At 44.3% G+C, this 22,776-nt stretch overlaps 1 protein-coding gene and 1 pseudogene across 2 annotated transcripts in view; both read right to left on the reverse strand.

Moving 5' to 3' along the window:
* Positions 1–22,776, reverse strand: part of LOC309356057 (craniofacial development protein 2 pseudogene) — a 282,752-nt pseudogene extending 259,976 nt beyond the window's left edge. The window contains exon 1 of the transcript XR_014173380.1: positions 22,761–22,776. The product of XR_014173380.1 is annotated as a craniofacial development protein 2 pseudogene (transcript). The remainder of the gene's footprint in view (positions 1–22,760) is intronic.
* Positions 5–17,943, reverse strand: LOC309354771 (von Willebrand factor A domain-containing protein 5A-like). Its single transcript, XM_081885042.1, has 19 exons — positions 17,745–17,943; positions 16,199–16,298; positions 14,646–14,848; positions 13,338–13,560; positions 11,593–11,765; positions 11,160–11,277; positions 10,532–10,704; positions 9,945–10,033; positions 8,525–8,669; positions 7,889–7,968; positions 7,470–7,584; positions 6,664–6,828; positions 5,711–5,814; positions 4,866–5,068; positions 3,986–4,212; positions 3,103–3,115; positions 1,715–1,842; positions 447–570; positions 5–136 (listed from the first exon to the last, which is right to left on the reverse strand). The coding sequence occupies exons 2-19, from the start codon at positions 16,272–16,274 to the stop codon at positions 57–59; spliced, it is 2,439 nt and encodes an 812-aa protein (XP_081741168.1). The 5' UTR covers positions 16,275–16,298; positions 17,745–17,943; the 3' UTR covers positions 5–56.

Consider the following 22,776-nt stretch of genomic DNA (forward strand, 5'->3'; position numbering starts at 1 on the left):
GATATGCCAAAACTCCAGTGAAATATATAAGGCTTATGCTGGCAAGAGGGGGCAGTTCAGAGCCCAAAGACCTCAGCACTGACGTCACATCCCAAGAAGGTATTGCCAGCCTTCACACATTCAGCAAGTTTAGGCCCTGCAACAAAAAGGGATACAAGATGGTTATTTCAGTGTGGCACCAGCAAGCAGTTTCCTGACAGAACCCTAGCTTTCTATCCATAGCAAACACAGTAAGAATGGCAGTAAAACTCACACTAAGAACAAAATAAATAAATCAACAATTTATGTTGCAAGCTAAATGACAAATTAAAATGCACATGTTGATTTCCTTCCTCCACCGTTCCTTTCTCTCCTTTGCCTTTGTATATCCATCACTATTGTCCTTATTATTATAGGCTGTTTGCCCCCCCCCTCTCTCTCTCTCTCACACACACACACAAACTCACCTGTGCTCTCATGGAGCCATCCCACGGCTTTTGCCTCTAATAGCTGCCAGATATCACTACGTTCTGCAAAGTGGACATGTAGCCAGAGAATGACAAGAACTGTTGTCCATGCAGTTTGGACCACCTGAAATTATGTGCAAGGGAAGGGGAGGAAAACATCAAGTGATTCTCGCTCATCCTGTCAGGGACATGGGGGACCCCCACCTTGGATGGATCCAAGAATGATTTCTATCTTCAAGGGCCCATCCAGGTGAAGACGCAGAAGAGCGTATGAACTTTCCAAAGGGGGGTTGGGCTGGGTATTCATCAGTATGCAGATGACACCCAGCTCTACCTCTCCTTTAAATCAGAACCAGCGAAGGCAGTGAAGGTCCTGTGTGAGTGCCTGGAGGCAGTTGGAGGATGGATGGCGGCTAACAGATTGAGGTTGAATCCTGACAAGACAGAAGTACTGTTTTGGGGGGACAGGGAGCGGGTGGGTGTGGGGGACTCCCTGGTCCTGAATAGGGTAACTGTGCCCCTGAAGGACCAGGTGCGCAGCCTGGGAGTCATTTTGGACTCACGGCTGTCCATGGAGGCGCAGGTTAATTCTGTGTCCAGGGCGGCTGTCTACCAGCTCCACATGGCTAAGACCCTACCTGCCCACGGACTGTCTCGCCAGAGTGGTGCATGCTCTAGTTATCTCCTGCTTGGACTACTGCAATGCTCTCTACGTGGGGCTACCTTTGAAGGTGACCCAGAAACTGCAATTAATCCAGAATGCGGCAGCTAGACTGGTGACTGGGAGTGGCCGTCGGGACCACATAACACCAGTCCTGAGAGATCTGCATTGGCTCCCAGTACATTTCCAAGAACAATTCAAAGTGTTGGTGCTGACCTTTAAAGCCCTAAACAGCCTCGGTCCTGTATACCTGAAAGAGCGTCTCCACCCCCATCGTTCAGCCCAGACACTGAGATCCAGCACCGAGGGCCTTCTGGCGGTTCCCTCATTGTGAGAAGTGAGGTTACAGGGAACCAGACAGAGGGCCTTCTCAGTAGTGGCGCCCACCCTGTGGAACACCCTCTTTTCAAATGTGAAGGAAATAAGCAGCTATCCTATCTTTAAAAGACATCTGAAGGCAGCCTTGTTCAGAGAAGTTTTTAATATTTAATGCTGTACTGTTTTTAACACTTGATTGGGAGCTGCCCAGAGTGGCTGGGGAAACTCAGCCAGATGGGCAGGGTATAAATAATAAATTATTATATTATTATTATTCCAAATGTCCTACCTGAGTAGGCATTTTGCCCAGAATCTCTGCTTCACTCAGACCTAGTATGCTGAGCAGGTTGGCATCAAGGGACCAGGAACCATCAGCATTCTGCAGGGAGACTAGCCTCAGGAGAAGTGATTCATTTGCTGTTGGGGAAATAAAGAAAAAAATGCACACCTTGCAAGCATTTCCTTTATTCTTCCTCTATTCTCCAAAGGGTTTTGAAAATCCACGAAAACAAAGAAAGGTCACGATCTGTGGAATTCAGGAAATAATGTATGAAAGTGTACAGCATTGTTTATGACACCATTCTGGAACCATTTGATACATGTTGTGGGAGGCTTTAGGAAGCCTTGAATGCTGGGGCCTTAGAAGAAGAGGGATTCAGTACCACATGATTACAAAGAGAATAATTACCTCACTGCCAGCTTCCAAGGTCTGGGCATGCTAGCCAAGCTTTCAGGCTTCCCAGATCTACTTTATGCCTTAAACCAGGGGTGGGAAACTTTTTAAAGCCACACTGATACCTCCCCAACAGGTAATATATGACATCAGGTATGGGGCACATGACCATGGTTCAGACCAAATGGACAGGCCTAGTAGGTCATATTTGGCCCATGGGCCAGAGGTTCCCCACCAAATTATCCCTTGGATTGGAGCGCATTTCTTTCTGTATCTGCACCCATTTGAACCATTCTTTAAGATTGGCCTCCAAGGCTCATTGACCTGGTGTCAAGTAGGGTCAAATTAGCAGGCACTACACATAGCACCTTTTCAGTGGTGGCCCCAGCTTACAGTCTCCCTCTCTGAGCACGTACAGGCAAAACTCTGAATGCTGTTTGTGCCAGCTGGGAAGGAGAAGAGAGATGGGAGGGTCCAGCAAATCCATATGCATGTCTCTAGCTGGCAGCTCTACTGACCCTGATGTCTGTGAGCTTCCTTGGGATGGGGAAGAAGAGAGAAACACCAGCTGTAGCTTATTGCTACCCGTGTGTGTGTGTGTGTGTGTGTGTGTGTGTGTTCTGTTGCTATTGTGGATAAGGGAGAGAAGCGTATTACGGTGAATGCTATACTGCTCAGGGTGAGAGCCTGGATAGTTTGGAGAGTAGGGGTAAAAAATGTTAAGTTACTCAAAAGACTCAGGGTGAGAGTCTGTTGGCACAGAGTGAGCCCTCCTTGTGAGAGAGACAGAGAAGGGGTGACTGCCAAAGTGGGGAAATGAAGTGAGAACTGTTGCTAAGACTTTTCATTCTTTAATCTGTTTCAGTCTGTTTCTATCTAGGTATTTGGTTAAATTTGAAATATTAATTTTTACTGCTGTTTTGCTTGTTTACCTTGATAAATTGTTGTTTATTGGACCTGCTTATAATTTTTGTATCCTGTTTTTCTCTATTTATTTTCGTTACTTTCCTCCCCACTCTGGAATTGAAAAGTAAAAGTAATAAGTAAGTAAATAAGTAAATATGAGCCCTGCAGTGTCAGCTTTAAAAGCAGACCTTTCTGTTCCAAGCTGCATTTAATCTATATTTGTGCTCTGTATTTAACTTCTATTTTCAATTTCTCATTATTGGCTACCTTGATGTTTTAGTCCAAGTGTATTTTTAATAGATTGCGGCTTTCTAGATTAATATGTTGTGAGAGCCACCTGGATGGGCTTTGAATTAATTATAAATTATACAAATGATAAATGCAAACAGAATAAATTCCACATGAATCATAAAGAACTGAGTCATCCCCACCTGCAAAGTTCCCCTCCTTCACTTTCATAGTCCTTTCCTTCTTTCCACATATTGGAGAGATAAGGTGTGTGACAGAATCTGGATTTAAGAGTGGGATTTTATTATGCATGGACACTTAACCTTCTGCTTTTTTCCAAAAACTTATTATTAATCAACAATACATGCTGCTAAATAGAGGTAAGTTATTGTCTCAACTCTCAAGCATGCTTATTTTCCATGTCCAACCATTTGTACACCACATAGTGATTCTGAAGATCTCTGTGACTTAATCTCTGGAAGCAGCAAGTGGTCAGAGGGTGGGAAATCTCCTGTCACAGATCCTAGTCTCTTAGCAATGACTTCTAATTGGTGGCGTTCTGCGCCTGATTTCTCCCTGCAATAGACATTATCCTTCCAAGTTCTTGGCCAAGATACTGATAAGAAGGAAAGGAGGGAGGAGAATCTGTAAATGTTAAGACTAAGAAATTCAACATGATCTGGGGTTTCTTAGCACATAAATCTAGACATGTATACAGAGCAAACTCACATCCTGTTGCAATCCTACACTTACTTGGGAGATGGCATGGTCAAACACTGCATTTTCAGCATTAAGGAACTCTCCAGTAGTGGAATAACTTCTCCAACCTCTGGTACTGCTGGCAAAAAGGGTGGATGCTGAGAAATAGAGCTTTGAGGAAAATTCTAAAGCTCTCAGCAAAATACTCTCGCATCTGGAAGGTTCACACTTATATTCATAACAGCATTTATCACCTTGGAGTATATCAGCCCACACAGAGCCTAAAAAGAGATAGAGTACAAGTAATACTGAAGATGATGTTTTCCACCATATCCCAGGCACAAGACAAAGAGAATAGAGCAGGGGTCAGCAACCTTTTTCAGCAGGGGGCTGGTGCACTGTCCCTCAGACCTTGTGGGGGGCGAACTATTTTTTTTTGGGGGGGTGAACAAATTCTTATGCCCCACAAAGAAACCAGAGATGCATTTTAAATAAAAGCACACATTCTACTCATGTAAAAACACTCTGATTCCCGGACCATCCGCAGGCCGGATTGAGAAGGTGATTGGGCCACATCTGGCCCCTGGGCCTTAGGTTGCCTACCCATGAAATAAAGGGACAAATAGCCACCTTAAGTGGAGAGGCCTTGGTGAGGAAGCCAGTCTACAACACTCCTTCAGCTTCTTTTACATCCATCCTACCAAACACAAAAAATTCTCTATAGTCATTCTTAGCTCTTCTCCAGCTTCCATACCGTCACCAAAGCCCCTTTTATTTGTTTCAGTATAAATCTCAGGCCCCCTATCTTGAAGTTTATCTACTGTTGTCATACCACACTGCTCTGCTAGTTTCCTCCAAGTCCCAGTACTTGTTGATTTCTCTGGGTCAACTTTTTCACTGTTCCCCTCCCCTATAACGCTTCAGTGCTCCGTACTATTTGGATATGGAATCTCTCTGAATTCAACAGGGGCTTGAAGCGGCTCGCCCCGTTCCATATTCACTACCACGTAAGCAGTTTGAGCACACAGCACCCCAGAGCTCAGGCTGGTCTCCAGCACCAGCTGCTGCTTTGCTGTCGATCTCGTTTCCTCCAGTTCTTTCAAAACAGCCTGAGCTGCCAGTCGGTGAACAGGAAACCTGTAGAGAAACAAAGGGTGGGGAGGAAAGTGCAAGGCAGAATTTGAAGTGGAAGGTGGTGGTGGTAATGCCTTCATGGCCCACCCCTTTCTGGTATTCCCTGGGGGGGGACAGCATTATAATAGACGGCTGCCAACTTCAAAAGTCAATTTCATTGAAGATAAAACCATGAATGGCTACTAGCCTTTATGACTGTGTACTACCTCCAGTTTCAGAGGTGATATTTTGGGAATCACAAGTGAGAAGAATGCTGTTGGACTCAGATCCTGCCTGCATGTTTCCTATAGGCATCTGAATTGCCTCCGTGCTGGATTAGAAGGGCCTTTGGCATCATCTCACAGGACAATACGTTCCTAATCATTAGACAGGATGAAGCTCCTGCCTGAGTCTGCTCTGTCAACTGTGCCTCCTATCATCCCTGGCCATTGGCCATCCTGACTGGTGCTGGTGGCAGAATGAGTCCAACAACAATCAGAGGGCCAAAGGTTCTTCATTCCTCCTCTCTTTATAATTTCTGTTTATCTGGTCTCAAATTTTAGCTTTCAGGAATGAATACATTTTTGAAAGTTAGACAGTACTTTCCAATGCAGCTGCATGTAAAGAGCAAAGTGGGGAGGGGGGAAGCAGGGTGCGAAGTCCAACCTGTCATTCTTCTCTGCCTCAAGTCGAAAGTCCATCTTCTCTGTGAAAGCCTGGCCTTGCATGCTGTACTGGAGCACAACAGAACCCTCTGGGAGGTCAGAGGTCTGCAGGAAAGAAATAAAAGCATCAGGTGAAGTAGTGTTTGACAATGGTCAGTAACCTGGGTGGTGTAAAAGGGCCATTAGCTCACAGGGACAAAGCCTAAAGAGAGACTGGCACTTTACCTTCTTATTTTGGCAGACTTTAGAGAAATGAGCATAAATGTTCATGTGCAGGGCCAGCCCTGCCGTTTGGCAAACTGATGCAGTTACCTTAAAAGACAGATGCATTGGGGCAGCAATTTCTAGTTAATTTTAGGTTTAGTACAGACTACACATGGCCTTCCCCATAATGAAGAGAGAGAGCATCCCCATCTAAAGGTAAAGGTAAAGGTACCCCTGCCTGTATGGGCCAGTCGTGTCTGACTCTGGGGTTGCGTGCTCATCTCGCTTAAGTGGCCGGGAGCCAGCGCTGTCCGAAGACACTTCCGGGTCACGTGGCCAGCGTGATGAAGCTGCAGCTGGCGAGCCGTTTACCTTCCCGCTATAAAGCGGCCCCTATTTATCTACTTGCACTTAAGAGTGCTTTCGAACTGCTAGGTGGGCAGGAGCTGGGACCGAACGACGGGAGCTCACCCCACCACGGGGATTCGAACCGCCGACCATACGATCGGCAAGTCCTAGGCGCTGAGGTTTTACCCACAGCGCCACCCGCGTCCCTAGCATCCCCATCTACTCCCAACCAATTTCCCTACGTTATCCCTGGATAAGTTTAGTTTCCACAACATTATCATATCATTTTCCTCCACCACCTTTGCCCCTAACTCTGGTGCAGCTCATCACACAACACACATCACATTGATTTTGCCCACCAACTACCGGTATGTATTCCACCATTATATTGGGCCTACTTGCCTGTTGCTGCCCACAGATCTGAGCGTACATGAGGTAGCGTTCCCCTGCAAAGATGGCCTGAGTGCTTGACCCCAGAAGCACGGCCTCAAGGCCAGGAGGCAAATGCCACTCTAGTTTAATGTGTTTCACTTCCGGCTGCAGAGAACACTTCAGAGATCGCAGTGCCTGTGAAACACAAATGATCTCACAATCAAGGGGGATGAGAGATCAAACATAGCTTGGAGAGAAAACTTATAGCAAGATCTGTTGGGATGGGCAGGGATAGGATCTGGTGGATATCTGGCTGAGCTATGTATGAGATTCCTGACACAGCTGTACCACACCAGATTAACTCCCTCATCCTTGGCTCAGCCAAGAAATACCCACATATCTCCCTCTCCTGGTTTGGGTGGGACCCAACTGGCTGAGCAGATCTTATGTGTGAGCCCTGAAAAGGGGTTTTGGGGGGTGAGACCATAGAGGGGTGTATCCCAGGCCTGCTCAGCTCAGTAATGAGACATGGCAACCAGGTGTAACTTAAGCTGGCAAAAAGGGTAGTGTAACTCAAACACCATTTTAAAAACTTGTTTTCACCCTGCCAGGTAGAAGTCCAAAAACTACTGGAGAGCCACAAGGTCTTAATCCCTGGTCTATTCTGATTGGCAATAGCTCTCCAGAAGCTAAGACAGAAGTCTTAGCTAGAGATGGCAGAGATTGAACCTGAGGCATTCTGCATGCCCTCAACCACTGAGCTCTGGCTCTTCACCCAAGTGTTGGATGGGGTCTATCAGATCATGGTGATGAAGACAAAACACCAGTACACTCACCTTGGCCTGCATTTGCTCCTTGCTCCTGATGAATTCAGCTCTGCCACCACTTGCTTCAGCAATGCCACCTATGAAGTATGAGGAAGTCCCTTCACCAATCCCAAAGGAGAAGCATCTGTATGACAGTGGGGGAAAGGTCAATGCTCTACTCTATCCCATTGTGCATGTTTCAAGAAGTATCCACCATCAAGGCTTGCTAAACATAGTATCGTGACACTCCTTGTGGGTAAAATTGAGTGTTTCTCAAGTAAGCACCACTGGGACCTGAAAAGGCTGGCAGGATCCATCCCATACTTTCCTGCTTCCTCAGGTTTCCAGCCATGCTCAACCAGACTCTTCCTCCAACCCCATTTCATAGGGCTAGTTCACTTAAAATTAAATGTCAGTCACCCTACCACAATCTCATACCCTGTTCTCACCTGTGGGACTTACTGTGACTCTGAACTTCAGCAATGACCTCATCTACGTTAGATACCTCTCCATCTGTGAATACAAAGACCTGGAGAAAGATAGGGGTGTATAAAGTTAACTTGGAAGTCCATGCATGCGCGCGCGCGCACACACACACACACACACACACTTCTTCTATCCCTTGGGGAGGAACAAAGTTGTATTTATGTTTTGACTTCCTGGTTCAGACTTGCTTGCAGTTCACAGCAACTAGGATCAATTTTCTAGCCCACTGGATACATTCCAAATCCCTCTTGAGATCATAACCTGGCTCTCTAAAATACAGTAGTATATTATTTAATTTATTTCATAACTGTATATACCACCTGCTTGTAATTTTTAAAAAAAATATCAAAGGAAATCATTTGTTTTAAGTGAATAGCCAGGGTGTTGTCATTTGAGCAGATATAATTGGGGGGGGGGGGTTACATCTCCTACCTGTCAAACAGGGATGAAACTAGCTGAGACTACTTTTTTGCCTTTGTTGTATTGGTTGAGATTATACCATGAAGAGAAGAGATAAATAAAAGGCAATGGATATGTAGCCGCATGGAACTACAATTAATTTACCGTATTTCACATACATGAAGGTGTGATGAATTTACCTGACGGGCATATCCTTCCCTACATGGCTGGCTGTAAATGGCCTTCAGTGGTTGCAGAATCTCTGTGCCACCCAAATTAGCCTGCAGGTCCAACACCCCCCGCAGGGACTCCAACATGGTCTGTTGTGTGTACTTTACACTCTTCCTGCAGAGGTCATCAGAGAGTAAGAGTAATGCGAAAGACTGCTTTCCTGTACTGTATTCCCACTTCCACACACCCATTAATCCCAGAGCTGCATACTTTATTTAACAAAGCCCAATATCAGTATAATAATTAAAAAGTGTGCTAAAAAACACATGAATTGGTGGATGCTTGGCTCCCCAGAACCTAATGAAATCAAAAGCCAACCCACTTAGTTTTGCCCGTTTCTCTCTTAAATAGATGCTGGCAACAGGTATTTTAATTAATTGTCCACTTTTAAACCACTGAATCAAATTTGCTTAATTAGTATAGTATGAACAATCAAAGAAGGTGCCTTAAAGGACAATTCTGAATAAATAGAACTGGGTGGCCTGAAGGCTGCATGCTGCTCTCTAGGTGTTTTTTAGTGGTCCTTGGGAACATTTGATCTCCCCCACCAGCCCTAATGCTACATTCCCCAAGCCCTGCAAGTGAGGTGCTGGGCTTTGGAAAAGAGATATGAGGGCTCTTTCCCAGCTTTGGAAAGGAGGTGGAGGCCCCTCTAGGACCTTTTGTTCAGCCCCCCCCCCCCCCAATGAAATTGCTAAAAGCAGAGAGCAATGAGATAAACCCTACACCTTGTGGGTAGTAGTCAACTTTCTCAGAGTACACCTACTGAAATTAAAGAACATGACTAAGTTAGGATCCATTAATTTCAATGGGTCTATTCTACACCCCCATGTATGTTTTAGAGATTTTGATATTTTAGAATCTTTGGTTCCTTATACTGCAAACTACATTGAGATGTTTTATATACAGTAAGCAGTATATTAGTTGACTAAATTGTTTTAACCAATTTTAATATTGTATGTTTGCATGGTTGCAACCCACCCTTGGATCTTATGATGGAGGGCAAATAAGAAATCAAATTAATAGTAGGAAGAGGAAGTAAAAAAATAAAGGAACAAACATTGATAAACTGGAGGCTGTGTTCAAGGCAGCCTTCTTTAACCTGGGTCCCATATATTGTTGGACTACCACTCCAATCATCCCTGGCCATTGAGAGTTGTAACCCAACAACATCTGGGAACCCAAGGTTGAAGAACACCAATTAAGGGAAGCAAAGCTGCAGAAAGCAAGAGATGGAGAAGGGAGGACAAGTGGATGGTATTATGTAGTACTAGTGTTGTTTTATGATGCATAGTATCTTTTTATGCTGTTGGTCATCCTGGGCTTCCTTTGGGAAGATGAGCAGGGTGAAAATTCAACAAAATAAATAAAAAATACTTGGTCACTTACCGGTAGAATGAGTAATAGGACGATCCAAATGCATAGATGTTGAAGTAACATCCCAGTGGAAGACTCTTCAATAGGAAAATCAGGGTCTCCTAAGGCAAAAGGTATTGTCACCCTGGGTCACCTAGCTGTCCCAAGCTAGACTGTTGACACTGTCTCAGCAATAAAGCCCTCAGTCCTAACCTAGACCCATACACTTCCATGCATCACTCTCTGCCCATCTGATCTCACCTTGCCTATAGAACCGAATTCTATTCTACCCATGAGAGTCAGGTCCCTAAATAGTCCTTATCAGCCTGTCTGGAATTACATTAAACTGGCTGCCACTCTAATTCTTGAAGCAAGAGGTACACAAAACATCCATCATAGTCAAGCAGGAAGAAAGGGATACCCCATCCCATGTATTTTCCATAAATGAGTAATGGAAAATTTCAGCTTGAAACTGGAAGCTCAGTCTGCATGCAATCTAGTCATCTATGGCTGTGAATTTAACCACCTCCCTTTAATCTCCTCTCCTGTAAAACCAACATATCACCCTCCCTTGGCTATAGGTTCTTCCAACACATCCCTTTCATTTAGCCAGGTGGCACCTTGGCACTCTGAATGCGGGTTGTGGCTTCAGAGTTCCTTCTGGTGCTGTAGCTCATGCTGCCAGAGCAATCCATCAAGAACAGGAATTCGCCTGTCGCATTCAGGCCTGGCTTTGGGGCAGGAGGACTGGGATACAGGGTAAGCAAAAGCATGGGGTCTCCCATCAGTGAACCTGTATTATGAGACAGGGAAGAAGAGATTGGAGTCAGCAGACATTTCCACCCAAGGCTGTTCCCTAGTCATTGTACCGGACAAGCTGCATTTCATGTACTCAGCCCAAGCTCTGCTTCCAAGACTTCCCTTTCCAAATCCATACTTCTCTCAATTATGCAATGCAGTTCTCCATTTTAAAAAGTGTACAGAATGCATACATTTGGATCAATTGTGCATAAAAATGCATATTTCTTTAGTAAAAACAGCATAGAAAAATGTATTATATGGGTGGAAATGCTTGCAAAATAAAATGTGCATTAGGAAAACATACTAGAAAAATTGCTGTGAGTAAAAATAATTGTAAACAAATGCAGAAAAGTGGTGAACTGAACTTACCGGTAGATAGGAAAACAAGAAACTGAGAGAAATTGAAATTGACAGATTTGCCCATCCTTAACTCTAGCCCTTGCTTACCTGGATCTGCTCCTGGCTTCCCAACCTCTAGCAGGAGACTGGGCTTACGAACCACCTCCTTGTAATATATCAGCAGCTCCACATCTCGATTAAGGCAGTATCCTTCAGTGAGGGAAATCTTTGGCAGGGGTACAATAAGCAAAAGCAAGAATTAAAACCTGGGTATGACATCATGCTAGTTCCAAAAGACTCCAGCAGCAATAGCAGCTCAGTTTTCCCTTTACAGGGAACCTATAAGGTCAGGCCTTCAGGAAGAAAAGCATGCTCTTCCTGAAAGCCCTTAATGCCAACGCTTCACTATGGGCTGACATAAACCCAGACCTACTCGGAGTCAACCCAGTGAGATTAATGAACCTAAATTAGTCATGTTCATTAACTTCTGTAGATCTATTCTGAGTAGCATTGAATATCACCCCACCTCAGCATCCTTTACCTGGGCTGTAGTGTGGTCTTCTGTTGCATACTGCAGGGGTGTGAGGGTGCAATTTGACTTCACATGAGAGATTCCATATGGAGAATGCAGTGTAGCACTGAGGCTGAGCTTGTAGGGGAGCTCCCTCTCAGGCACTCGTGGTATGTCCTGTACGAAGCTGCTCTCTTCTGACCCTGCACAGGAACACAATCAATGCCATGAGAGAACATGAGCAAAATGACCTTCTCAGATGTATACACTAAGTTCTGAAAAATTGTCCTACATCCGGGATTTCAACCAATGTGATTGTGAGCACCTTCCTTGACGCCCACCAAGCCCCCGCCTCTCTCAATTGTAAAAAAAATGTTTTCAGGTGAGTTTTGTGTTGTTTTGTTGAGCAAGTTACCTGGTTGTGTGGGCGGGAGGTTGGCATGTATTGTTTATTTTCAGGTGCTATTTTCTGCCTCTTTGGGAAAGGAGACTCTGAGCATTGCCAGGTTTTCTTCTGTGAAACAGATATTTTGTAGTGCCCACGATAGTTTCTCCAATTTCCAGATGTTCCCTCAGGACCATGAAGGCAGAATCCTGCCCTTGGTAGTTCCATGACACAGGCAAGTCTTAGTCTGAGAAACTGGACTGGGGGAGTTTTGGGGAAGGTACAAATAGCATTGACCAGGCTTAGGGAACTTCTGACCTGTGAGTCAAAACAGGCATAGCAGCATAGGAGCCAACTCCCAGGGGCTGAAGTCCCTCCAGTCCCCCCCCCCACAAAATATTTGAGGGGCCAGCCTTCCCCAAGTTGATAAGCATTGTCATTCAAATGATATGCATGTGCCACATCTTGTGATCGATTATGTATGGCGGAGCTTACTCCTCCCTCCTAATGTTTTATTCAGGTTGGCATCTCTGCAACAGGAGACCATTTTGACCCACTCCCACTACCTGTCCCACACCTGACAACAGATGCGGAGCAAGAAAAGATGAGGCTGCAAAGGAACAATCAGGAACTTAAAGCATTCTACTGCTCTTTGGCAAGAAGGGCTCGCTGACAGTGCCATGATCTGATCAATACCAATGGTGAGTCTCATTGGGATCAGCTGTACGAGGGGGTCTACCAGTTTAAACTCCTTAGTGCAGTCAATGGGACTCACTGTCAGTGCCCACCCACTGATGGATACTGGAAATGAGACCTTGTGAAGCTGTCCATTTGTAGACCAGGTTTGGATTCAAACCACACCTGCAAATGGACATTTCTTTTGACTCTGCAGACCGGCCTGCAGAGGGGAAAGATGCCTAGTTTGAAAGGGAAAGGGTTTTCAGGTTGGCAGAGCCCCACTTGTGGAATACTCTCCCCAGGAAGGTTCACATGGCATGGGATTTGCGGGGCTCAGATTCAAAAGCAGACTTACCAGATCTTACCCAGGCAGAACATGACCCAGATTGGACCAAGAGTCTACTTTAGAATCCACAACCCTAAGAATCCAATTACAAGGCAGTCTGAGGACAGCAGGGCTTCCCTTGTACAATTTTTTTAAAACCACACACTGCCCAGACTTGCACCCTAAGGAGGTCACTTCAGTGCTGCTAACAAGCAGCTTGATTTCACCCCTGGAGGTGCACTCTATTGTCCTTCGAGACGGATGGGAAGAAGTGTGAGTAGCCATGGGACACACAGCTGCTTAACCTGGCAGCCAACTGGGACACAGCCAATCATCTTGATGGCAGGCTTTTTGTTGGGGCAAAGATTAGCAGCTACAGGTTCTTACCCTGAAGTGCATAGCGAGGATTCAGCACAATTGGAAGGACAAAGCGGACTGCCCCATCAGGCTCGGGAGCCAGTGCCTGGACATAGCACAGTTTCAGTGTGGCCTCTCCACTTGGTGGAAGATTACCCAGCATGCATTTGAAAACGTCTCTGGATTTGGGGTCCCTCACAAAAAACACAGATGCTTCGAGCACGGCCAACCGATCTTCATACAATGCCTGTGCCTGAAGATGTTGAGAGACCAGAAAGAAAAAGAAAGAGATGTGAAAAGGTGGAAAGAGGTGTGACAAGGGCAAGGAGAAATAGATAGGGTGGGGGTCACAGTGGCAGCCAGAAACTTGTCTGGAGGGGAGTTGCTGCTAATTTCACCTCAGATGCCTTTCTGATTTCTTCAATCTTATCATAAAGTCATAAAGCTCAGGCTGCTCTGCACACCATGGCTGTTGCCAGCCTGAGCTGGGGAAAGAGGCACACATGTGCAGCAGAGGCATCCCTGCATCCCCGCACGCCTCTTTCCCCAGCTCGGGCTGGCAGCATCTCGGGCTGTCCTCTTTTTTGCTCTTCAAGATATGACAACCCTACCATACTTCTTCTCTACAACAAAAGGGAGAGCAAGCTGCATGCTGTGCATTAGGTGTTATTTATGTAGTTTTTAACAGTGGTTGTTTTTAGAATACAGTGGTACCTCAGGTTACATACGCTTCAGGTTACATACACTTCAGGTTACAGACTCTGCTAACCCAGAAATAGTAGCTCGGATTAAGAACTTTGCTTCAGGATGAGAACAGAAATTGTGTTCCGGCGGCACGGCGGCAGCGGGAGGCCCCATTAGCTAAAGTGGTGCTTCAGGTTAAGAACAGTTTCAGGTTAAGAACAGACCTCTGGAACGAATTAAGTACTTAGCCCGAGGTACCACTGTTTTGTAATCATTTCTGAATTTTGTTTTTAAATTGTGAGTATGTTTACTATCCTGAGCTACTTGTGGCGGGGGTGGGGATGGGGAGGGAGGTAGGATTTAAATTCAATCAAAAATTTAGTCAATAATTTATATATTGATTGACGGTTAATTCCACTGTGCTGAAGTTGTTTGTTGACTGTGAGTGCATAAATTGTTGCTTGTTGCAAGTGGCAGCAAGTGGCCTAGAGAACGTTTTGTTACTGGATGACCTTAAGTGCGGTAAATACATTTTTAAACAATGGTTTAAAACTCTTGATTCAAAGGGTTTGGAGACATGCCAATCATGGCCTTCAGCATCCCCAGAACCTCCATCCCCACCCCAACCTCCCACACTACCTTGAGCCCTCTCACCTGTTCCTTCTCCATGATCTGGGCCTCAATTTTTGTCTCACCCATTAGGCCCTCAAAGGCGTAGACAGCAGCATCAGCATCCAAGGGAAAGACAAATTCAACCTCCAGAGGGATCTTCTCCTCATTCTTGTAATGAAGTTCAGACACAACATATGCCACGAAGCCTTTGATCGCCACAGCTACAGAGATGCTTTGCAAGGGCACTGAGGCACAGAAACAGCAAAGAGCTTCAAAAGAGGGATACATTTAAGTACATTACAAAGCAGACAGACATCCACGGCAAAAACCTACACACCCTTGCTGGAAAGGTTGTCAGAACCAGTGCTTTTTTTCTGGGGGTACGCAGGGGTACGCAAACCCCTAAACATTTTGTGAATCTTTGTACTTTTTTCCGATTTACTGTATTTATTTTTCCCGATTTGAACTGTAAAAGGGTGTTTTTCTTGAGTCAAAATGAGAGTACCCCTAAATATTATTTTAGGGGGTGGGAGAAGCACTGGTCAGAACAAAAAAAGTTTTCAATTGTTTCTGAAAAGTGCAGCTAGGGGGTGCATGTCACCAGGGTTTGATGAGGCCCTAAGCTACTGAAGGTAATGGGGCCCTTTATATGTCCAGCTGTCCTTAGCCAACAACAAACTGTCACTGTTTTTTTGTGTTGAATATATGCTATGGCAATTTATGGACCTAATAAGTATCTAAAGCCATTTGCACATAACAAAATATGGATTTTATCAAAGTAATCATTGAACTGAAATGTTGCTGTACGTAGGTTTTATTTTATTTGTTTTTTATCTTATATTTTGGAAATATCCAGAGGTTTTTTTCTTTAATTTTTTTGGGGGCCCCAAGAAAGTGGGGCCCTAAGTTATAGTTGTTTAGCTTATATGTAAATCCGGCACTGTATGTCACATCTCCACAGAAATGCCATTCCACATAATAGGAGTAGCCACACCAAAAGCCCTTCTCCCAGTTACTGTGAAGTGGGAGTCTGAGATCTTTGGAACTTAAAGAAGCAGCTCTCCCGCAGACTGCAATGACCTACTGGAAAACTATGAGATAAGGAGGTCTCTCAAGGAACCTGGTCCTGAGCAGGCTATTTATTTGAATATTTATAAAGCACACTTTCATAAAATACATGAAACCAGTTTACACCAAAAAAAATTATAAATCAGTGTATAGATATCTTTAAAGCATGATTAGAAATATCAGTAAGACAACAGTAGATACCATCTGGTTAAAAAGCAAAACTAAGCCTCCTAAGTCACAATTTACATCAGGAGACTTAGTTTGGTCAGAATCGAATATACACTTCCAGAGTTAACACTAAATACATTACTTCTGGAGCCACTATAGACACTAGAGGGCTATAAAAAAATTGTGTCCTGGGTTTTTTAGCCTTGTCTACCCATGAACTATCTGAAACCAAAGGTGTGTCTTGGTTGCCAGATGTGAAGTTTTTTCAGCTCTCCTACCACGTTACATAAGCCAATAACCACAACTCCTGTGCACAGTTAAGCATGCACACACACATCCGAAACACTGCCCCAATCTACCTTTTTGAGGATATACTAGTCTTCTGCTTGGCATTTCTGGTGGTGGAGGCCTTTCATTCCATGCGTCTTCATCCATCTTTGTTCGGGGAAGAGACCGTACCTGTGGTGAGCCAAATTAAGCAGTATGCATTGCAAGATGGATTGACCTTGCTTTGTTGATTGACATAAATGGGGGCATCTCTCTGCATACAGACATGGCAGAGTCTTTCTCCCACACAAAAACAGAAACAACACCCACATTAATTAATTTGCTAGGGCAGGCCTAGCAAAAATATGTTACAATATGTACACAAAACACATACAATTCATAAAGTGTGTGCAAGGCAACTTCCAGTAACAGCGAGCCTCCCTGTGATATAAAATCATAGAATTGCAGAATTGGCAGAGTCATCAGTCAAGCATGGATGGTCATGTCATACCCTTCAACATTTCTCCAATGAAAATAGGGACATCCAATTCAACAATAACAATTTTATTACGTATTTATACCCTGCCCATCTGACTGGGCTGCCCCAGCCACTCTGGGTGGCTTCCAACATATATCAAAACATAATAAAACTCTACAGGGCTGCCTTCAGATGTCTTCTAAAGGTTGCATTGTTATTTACCTTCTTGGCTCAGGGGTCGAATAACTCCATACCCTCCAACATTTTTCCATTGAAAATAAGAACATCCTAAAGAAAAGTGGGATCAAATCGGAAACTGAGACGGCTTCTGTAAATTCAGGACTGTCCCTGGAAAACAGGGGTGGAGGGTCTATCATGTGCACCAATGTGGGGGGTGAGACTAGCATGCCTCCTCCCTCTCCACAAGTCAAACTCTTCAATGTATTGTTTTGAATGCATAAGTAGAGCCATATACTTTTAATCACCAGTCTTTTCAGAAAGGAGGAAGAGGGAGAGAGCAGCTCAATCACGGGAAGAGTTAAAATGGTCTGACTGAGCACCAGTCTCCATGGCTCAAGGGATTCTTACTAAACATTCAGGAATTTCTAAGGGATGCCCAGGCAATAGGAGGAGGTAAGGGTTTCTGCTTCTTTCCATCAGTCCTATAATAATGGCTGGTGAAGGGCTTTGCCTCAATGGCAGAGAATCTGTTTTGTACACAGAAGGACCCAGATTTAATCCCCAGCTTCTGTATGTAGGGCTGGAGAAGACACCCAGCCTGAAACTCTGGAGAGCTGCTGCCAGTCAGTGTAGATAATACAGAGCTAAATGGATCAGTGGCCTCACTCAGTTTATAAGGCAGGTTCCTGCATTGGAACAAGAAAGCAGTAACAGGATGAAGGGTCTTGCTGCAATGGAGGGTAAGGCACATTTCTAAGGCCCTTCCAGAGAAACACAGAATGCAATATTTTGGAGACCAAGTCTAGGTCAGGCGTTGAGTTTCTCAAGAGAAGCTTTGCATGACGAAGAGAATGGGGCAGTGGAGCTACATATGCGGAGGATGAGATGGTCTAGACTGCCATGAAGATTGTTTTGTGCAGCATTAATGGGAAGGACTCAGAATTCAAAGGGACTCCATGCAGGGGAATGGTTATACTCACAGCGAGGCAGAGGACCTAGTCACCTGAGGCTCCAAAGCTCTCCCTGCAACCAGACTCCAGGGATGTTGCACGCTCTTTGATGCTACAGTGCTTCCTTTTTTCCTGTGACGCCATTAGCATCAGCACTGCAGCCAGTCCCATCATCCCCACCCCCGTCTGGGAATGCCTGCCAAATGCACGTGTATAGTTCAGTCACAGTCTGCTTCCAGAGTAATGTCTGCAGCAATGTTCCACTGTCATCTGGAAAATTGCTCCCTCTTCTGGCAAACCAGCAGCTCATCACAAAAACTAAAATCCACAAAGCCCATCCTGAGCAGAGGAAGGTTTGGATGGGCAGAGAAAGGAAGGAGACTAGCAGAACTGAGCTGCATTTACAGCATTTGAAAAGGGTAGGAAGTACAGCTCTATGTCTCCTAGGTTTCCCATTGTTCTAATCTTAAACTCAGTCCCCAAAATTTCCACATCAGCTTGTGGAATAAAATTCACCAGCATTTTAGAGCAAATGCCTTCTAATATTTTCATTTTACTTCCTGTGGGGGGTGGGCAATCCAGATTAAAATGCAGGCTAGCACTGTTTGGCACTGTTTTGACAGTGCTGTCTGGGTGCTGGGGGAAACCTGCCTGTGTGAGCAGCACTGATTCCAGAAAAAGTTCCTGTCTGGAAGTGGTGTGTAACATTCAAAACAAGTTCTAATCCCAAACAGCCAAACATTGTTTTGAATAGTTGATTTTGTTTTTAAAAAAAGAAAATGAAAGTTAAACCTGAGGCAGGCAGATTATTGACATTTCTCTTCAGCCAGGCATTTAGCTGGTTGACATTCTATGGCCTTTAAAATATGTTTGTGAAAGTGGGATTATTGGTTTGTTTTTATTCTTGCTTTTGTTTTATTATAGATCATTGTGTTCTCATTTTGTATTTTTGTGTTGTGATTTTTGGATGAAGGGCTGTATACAAATTTTAATAATAATAAGCCTGCCTGCTTTCCAGACTGAGGATACATTTGATGAGCTTGCAGCATTAACACCCAAACAGCTCTCTCTCTCTCCCTCGTTAGGTTTTGAGGCAGGGGGCAAACACAAAGCCTTGGACTCTTTGCACAAAGAGCAAGTCAAACTTCCATGTCTTCCCAGCCCCAGATAAGACCAGACTGGACCCTGGCCTGCTGTTCTCCTTCCACTCAAGATGACATCACCTCCAGCCGGGGATTAGGCAGCGGCCTGCCCCCATCTTTGGGAAGCGTCTTGAGCTCATAGTTTCTATGACAACACACCTGTGCTTGGCCAGCTCTTTTCAGTAATGCAAGGAGATGCTTAACAGACTTGGCTCAGGCAATTAATTTAACAAAGAGAACCAATTCGACTATTTCCGGCAGTTCCTTCTCTCCTACAGAATCCCACCATGCAGATTCTGAAGTCTCTCAGCTTCAGATTGCTGCCTTCCATGTCTTGAAAAGTGACAGAAACACCAATGGCGAGGGGCAGATCTAATGTGTTTGGTCCCCACTGCCCCCTCTCATGTGTTGGAGTTAACAAAGTAATGCTTGAATGTGGTTACAGTGGTCAATGCTGGCATGTAGAAAACAAGTTACGGTGACCTCCATTTGTGGCCATATCATATTTACTGCCATGATCAAACTGTTTCCCTTTCACACATACGCTCATAATGGTCAGGTAGAAAAAGGGACAAACAAAATGGTTATTTGTGGGGAGAGGGGATTAGGTGGGACAGAAGCAGTGATGTGTGAATTTTCCTTCTTTATTCAACCCACAGAATTCAGATTGCTTTTAACACATGGAGTCAGAGAGCACAAAGTATCCATTGCCCTCACTATGTGAGTGGCCTCACATAAAGTAAAATGAGTAAACCACCCAAGCTCAAACGCTTTGATTAAAACTTTCTAATCTGTATTGAGAAACAGCCCCAAACTCTGGTCTAACTTTGTGAGTGGCATTTACTGTAACTTGTGTTTACCTGAATGCCATTCTTGCCATTTAGTGCCGGTTCCCAAAGGGGCTCCTCCCCAAAGCGGAAACCAAGCCAAGATCCTGCAATTAGGCTTAATTGTCAGAGGGAGCACTGGCGACAGGCTCAATTAAAAGGTGTTGTCAGGTGCACAAACTAAGTTTGGAATGAACTTTGCCAAATAGCTGATTATCAGGTACGGCAACTCTCCAGTCCCTTAGACACAGCTGCTGCCTCTAGGCCATCTCCGTTTAATAATACCAACAAGCAAATGACACAGCTGGTGTCAGAAGGGAAACACAGAAGCGTTCAGGGCAGAGGAGGGGGGAGTTTCAAACTTTTTCTAGTGTGGGTGATTTCTCATGGTATACTCTGTACACAGAAACGCAGGCAAAAAAATATTGCTAGACATTAACCTGGTGCAATTGTAGAAAGCAAAACTAAATAAAGGCCTTCATAGTGTTTGGGCCTGTTTGGCATTACAAATCAATTGAAACAGCAAGTGCTTTAAGCCTAATCCACACACACACATAAAACCCCTCACTTGTGACTTGCTATAGCAGAGCTTTCCAATCTTTTCATGTTGGTGACACACTTTTTAGACATGCATCATTTCGCAACACAGTAATTCAGGTTTACTAGCAAACCGGAGGTTAAACTAACCCCTTTCCAACTCCAGGAGTAGTGTGGGGAGCGTTTCGCAACTCACCTGCACACTGCAGCAGACACACTAACGTCATGACACACAGTCTGGAAAGCTCTGTGCTATAGCTAGAGGGCTAGCAAATGTCCAGTTGAATGCGTACATGGGCCAGGATTGACCTCGGCTGCAATTTAGAGGACTGCACTGTGAAAAAGCAGTGGTAGTGCTATACTTGTCAGGATAGGGGTGGGGTGAGGTGGCAGCAAGGTCAGTGCAGTGGCTCCAAGTTGGTGGCAGAGCTCTGCAGGCGTGCATGCTCCTGTGGGGCTGCTGCCACCAACCTGAAGCTTTCCCAGCCTTACCACTGCTGCATCCCTTTTGGGCCTAAGGAGCATAGAACCACTGCCACAAAGAGATCACTAGTGTTGCCTGCCTGCTATGAGCTGTTGCTGCTGTGAAGGTTGCTACAGATTTGGCATCACCATTATACTAAAGCTGCCATCCTGTACACACTTACCTGGGAATAAGCTCTATTGAACTGTGTCTAGAACTACAGTGGTACCTCGGGTTACATACACTTCAGATTACATACGCTTCAGGTTACAGACTCTGCTAACCCAGAAATAGTACCTCAGGTTAAGAACTTTGCTTCAGGATGAGAACAGAAATCGTGCAGCGGCAGCAGGAGGCCCCATTAGCTAAAGTGGTGCTTCAGGTTAAGAACAGTTTCAGGTTAAGAACAGACCTCCAGAACGAATTAAGTTCTTAACCCGAGGTACCACTGTATACCATAAGATTTCCCACCCCCGCCTCTGCTTAATACAACAGCACAGCAGAATGCATACATCTAGTTATGGTCATAATTGTCAAATATTCTACATTTCCTATGAAATCACATGCGATCTCTCTTGCTCTTTCTGTGTCTTTCTCGCAACCTAGCCAACTTTTCAGTGCCATTTGCTGTTCCCATGTTACAGAGTCCGAACAGATCTCCACTAGAAGTGGGGCATGGAGTGTCACCAGTCCTCTGCTGTGGAGATTCAGCAACCATCCTTGCTTTTCATTCTCAGGCATCTCTCCAAGACCTTATAATATAGACAGGTTTATGTAACTGTTAATGATTGAGATTATATATATATATATCAACTACTCATTTGAATGGTCTTTTTTACCATTTTATGATGTTTTCCATTTTATTGTATGTATTGTTGCCCAGTACCATGATATACAGTGGGTTTACAGATGCTTCAGGTTACAGATGCTTCAGGTTACAGACTCCACTAACCCAGAAATAGTACCTCAGGTTAAGAACTTTGCTTCAGGATGAGATCAGAAATCGCATGACGGCGGCAGCGGGAGGCCCCATTAGCTAAAGTGGTACCTCAGGTTAAGAACAGTTTCAGGTTAAGAACGGACCTCTGGAACGAATTAAGTACTTAAACCGAGGTACCACTGTATTTATCAACTGGTGATATTTAAATAGTTTTCTAAATAAATAAATATATTGCTTCATTCTCACAGCCTCCAAACTTCCCTCCCATCTATAATACATCAGCAATCCTCTGTCACCATATAGTTTTTTAATCATATCTTGACTCAGTCTCTCCATGTATCTATTTATTATATTAATATATTATTGTTCCACCCTTCTTCACCCATGGAGCTCAATACATAAGAATTATCCCTTTGGTGCTATAAAGCCACAGTACAGCTCATATGACACAAGTTAGAGCCGTTAGGAAGATTACAAGATATGTAGAGCATGTGTGCTGATAAAGCCACTTCCTCATGACATGGGGACATTGCCTATTATCTCAGAGGTCTCTGACCATGTGCTTGTCCATTTTTTCAGAAATACTTGATGCTGCTCCCTAAAATGGCTCCTTTGCACCATCAAGGCTGAGGCCTACTCCAAGTTAATGCAAGCAAAATGGTAGTGAGGCAGTGAATGATTTCTTTCAATTAGCCAGTCCGTCAATCAATACCTTTATTATGGTCATAAGACCCATTCAGGTAAAAATACATAAAGCAAATAGCTGTATACAAAACATGCAGTTTCTCCAATTTATCTCAGATAATCGGCCTCATATGGGCATGCCAGTTAGGAAAGGTTAAGTCACCTGTTTGGTGATCTGTTTGACCTAATAAACAATGCATTGCCAGTCTTTCATCCAGACACCCTGGCAAATTAGTCAGAAGAGGGTAAATTATATGACATGTTACATTGGAATAAAACTTGCTATATAATCTCATGAACTCCCACTTTATTGGGGCACAATCAATTTGGAAATGGAATATTCAAAAATCTGCTGATTTGTTTATTTATATAGGCTTATACAATGCACAATAAACAAAGTATCTTGGTGGTGAGCATCACAGTCATAAAGCAGCATCAGAATGCTTAGTAAACATCTTGACAGGGATAC

Source organism: Podarcis melisellensis, assembly GCF_964234715.1.
Source record: "Podarcis melisellensis genome assembly, chromosome: 13".
NCBI lineage: Eukaryota > Metazoa > Chordata > Lepidosauria > Squamata > Lacertidae > Podarcis > Podarcis melisellensis.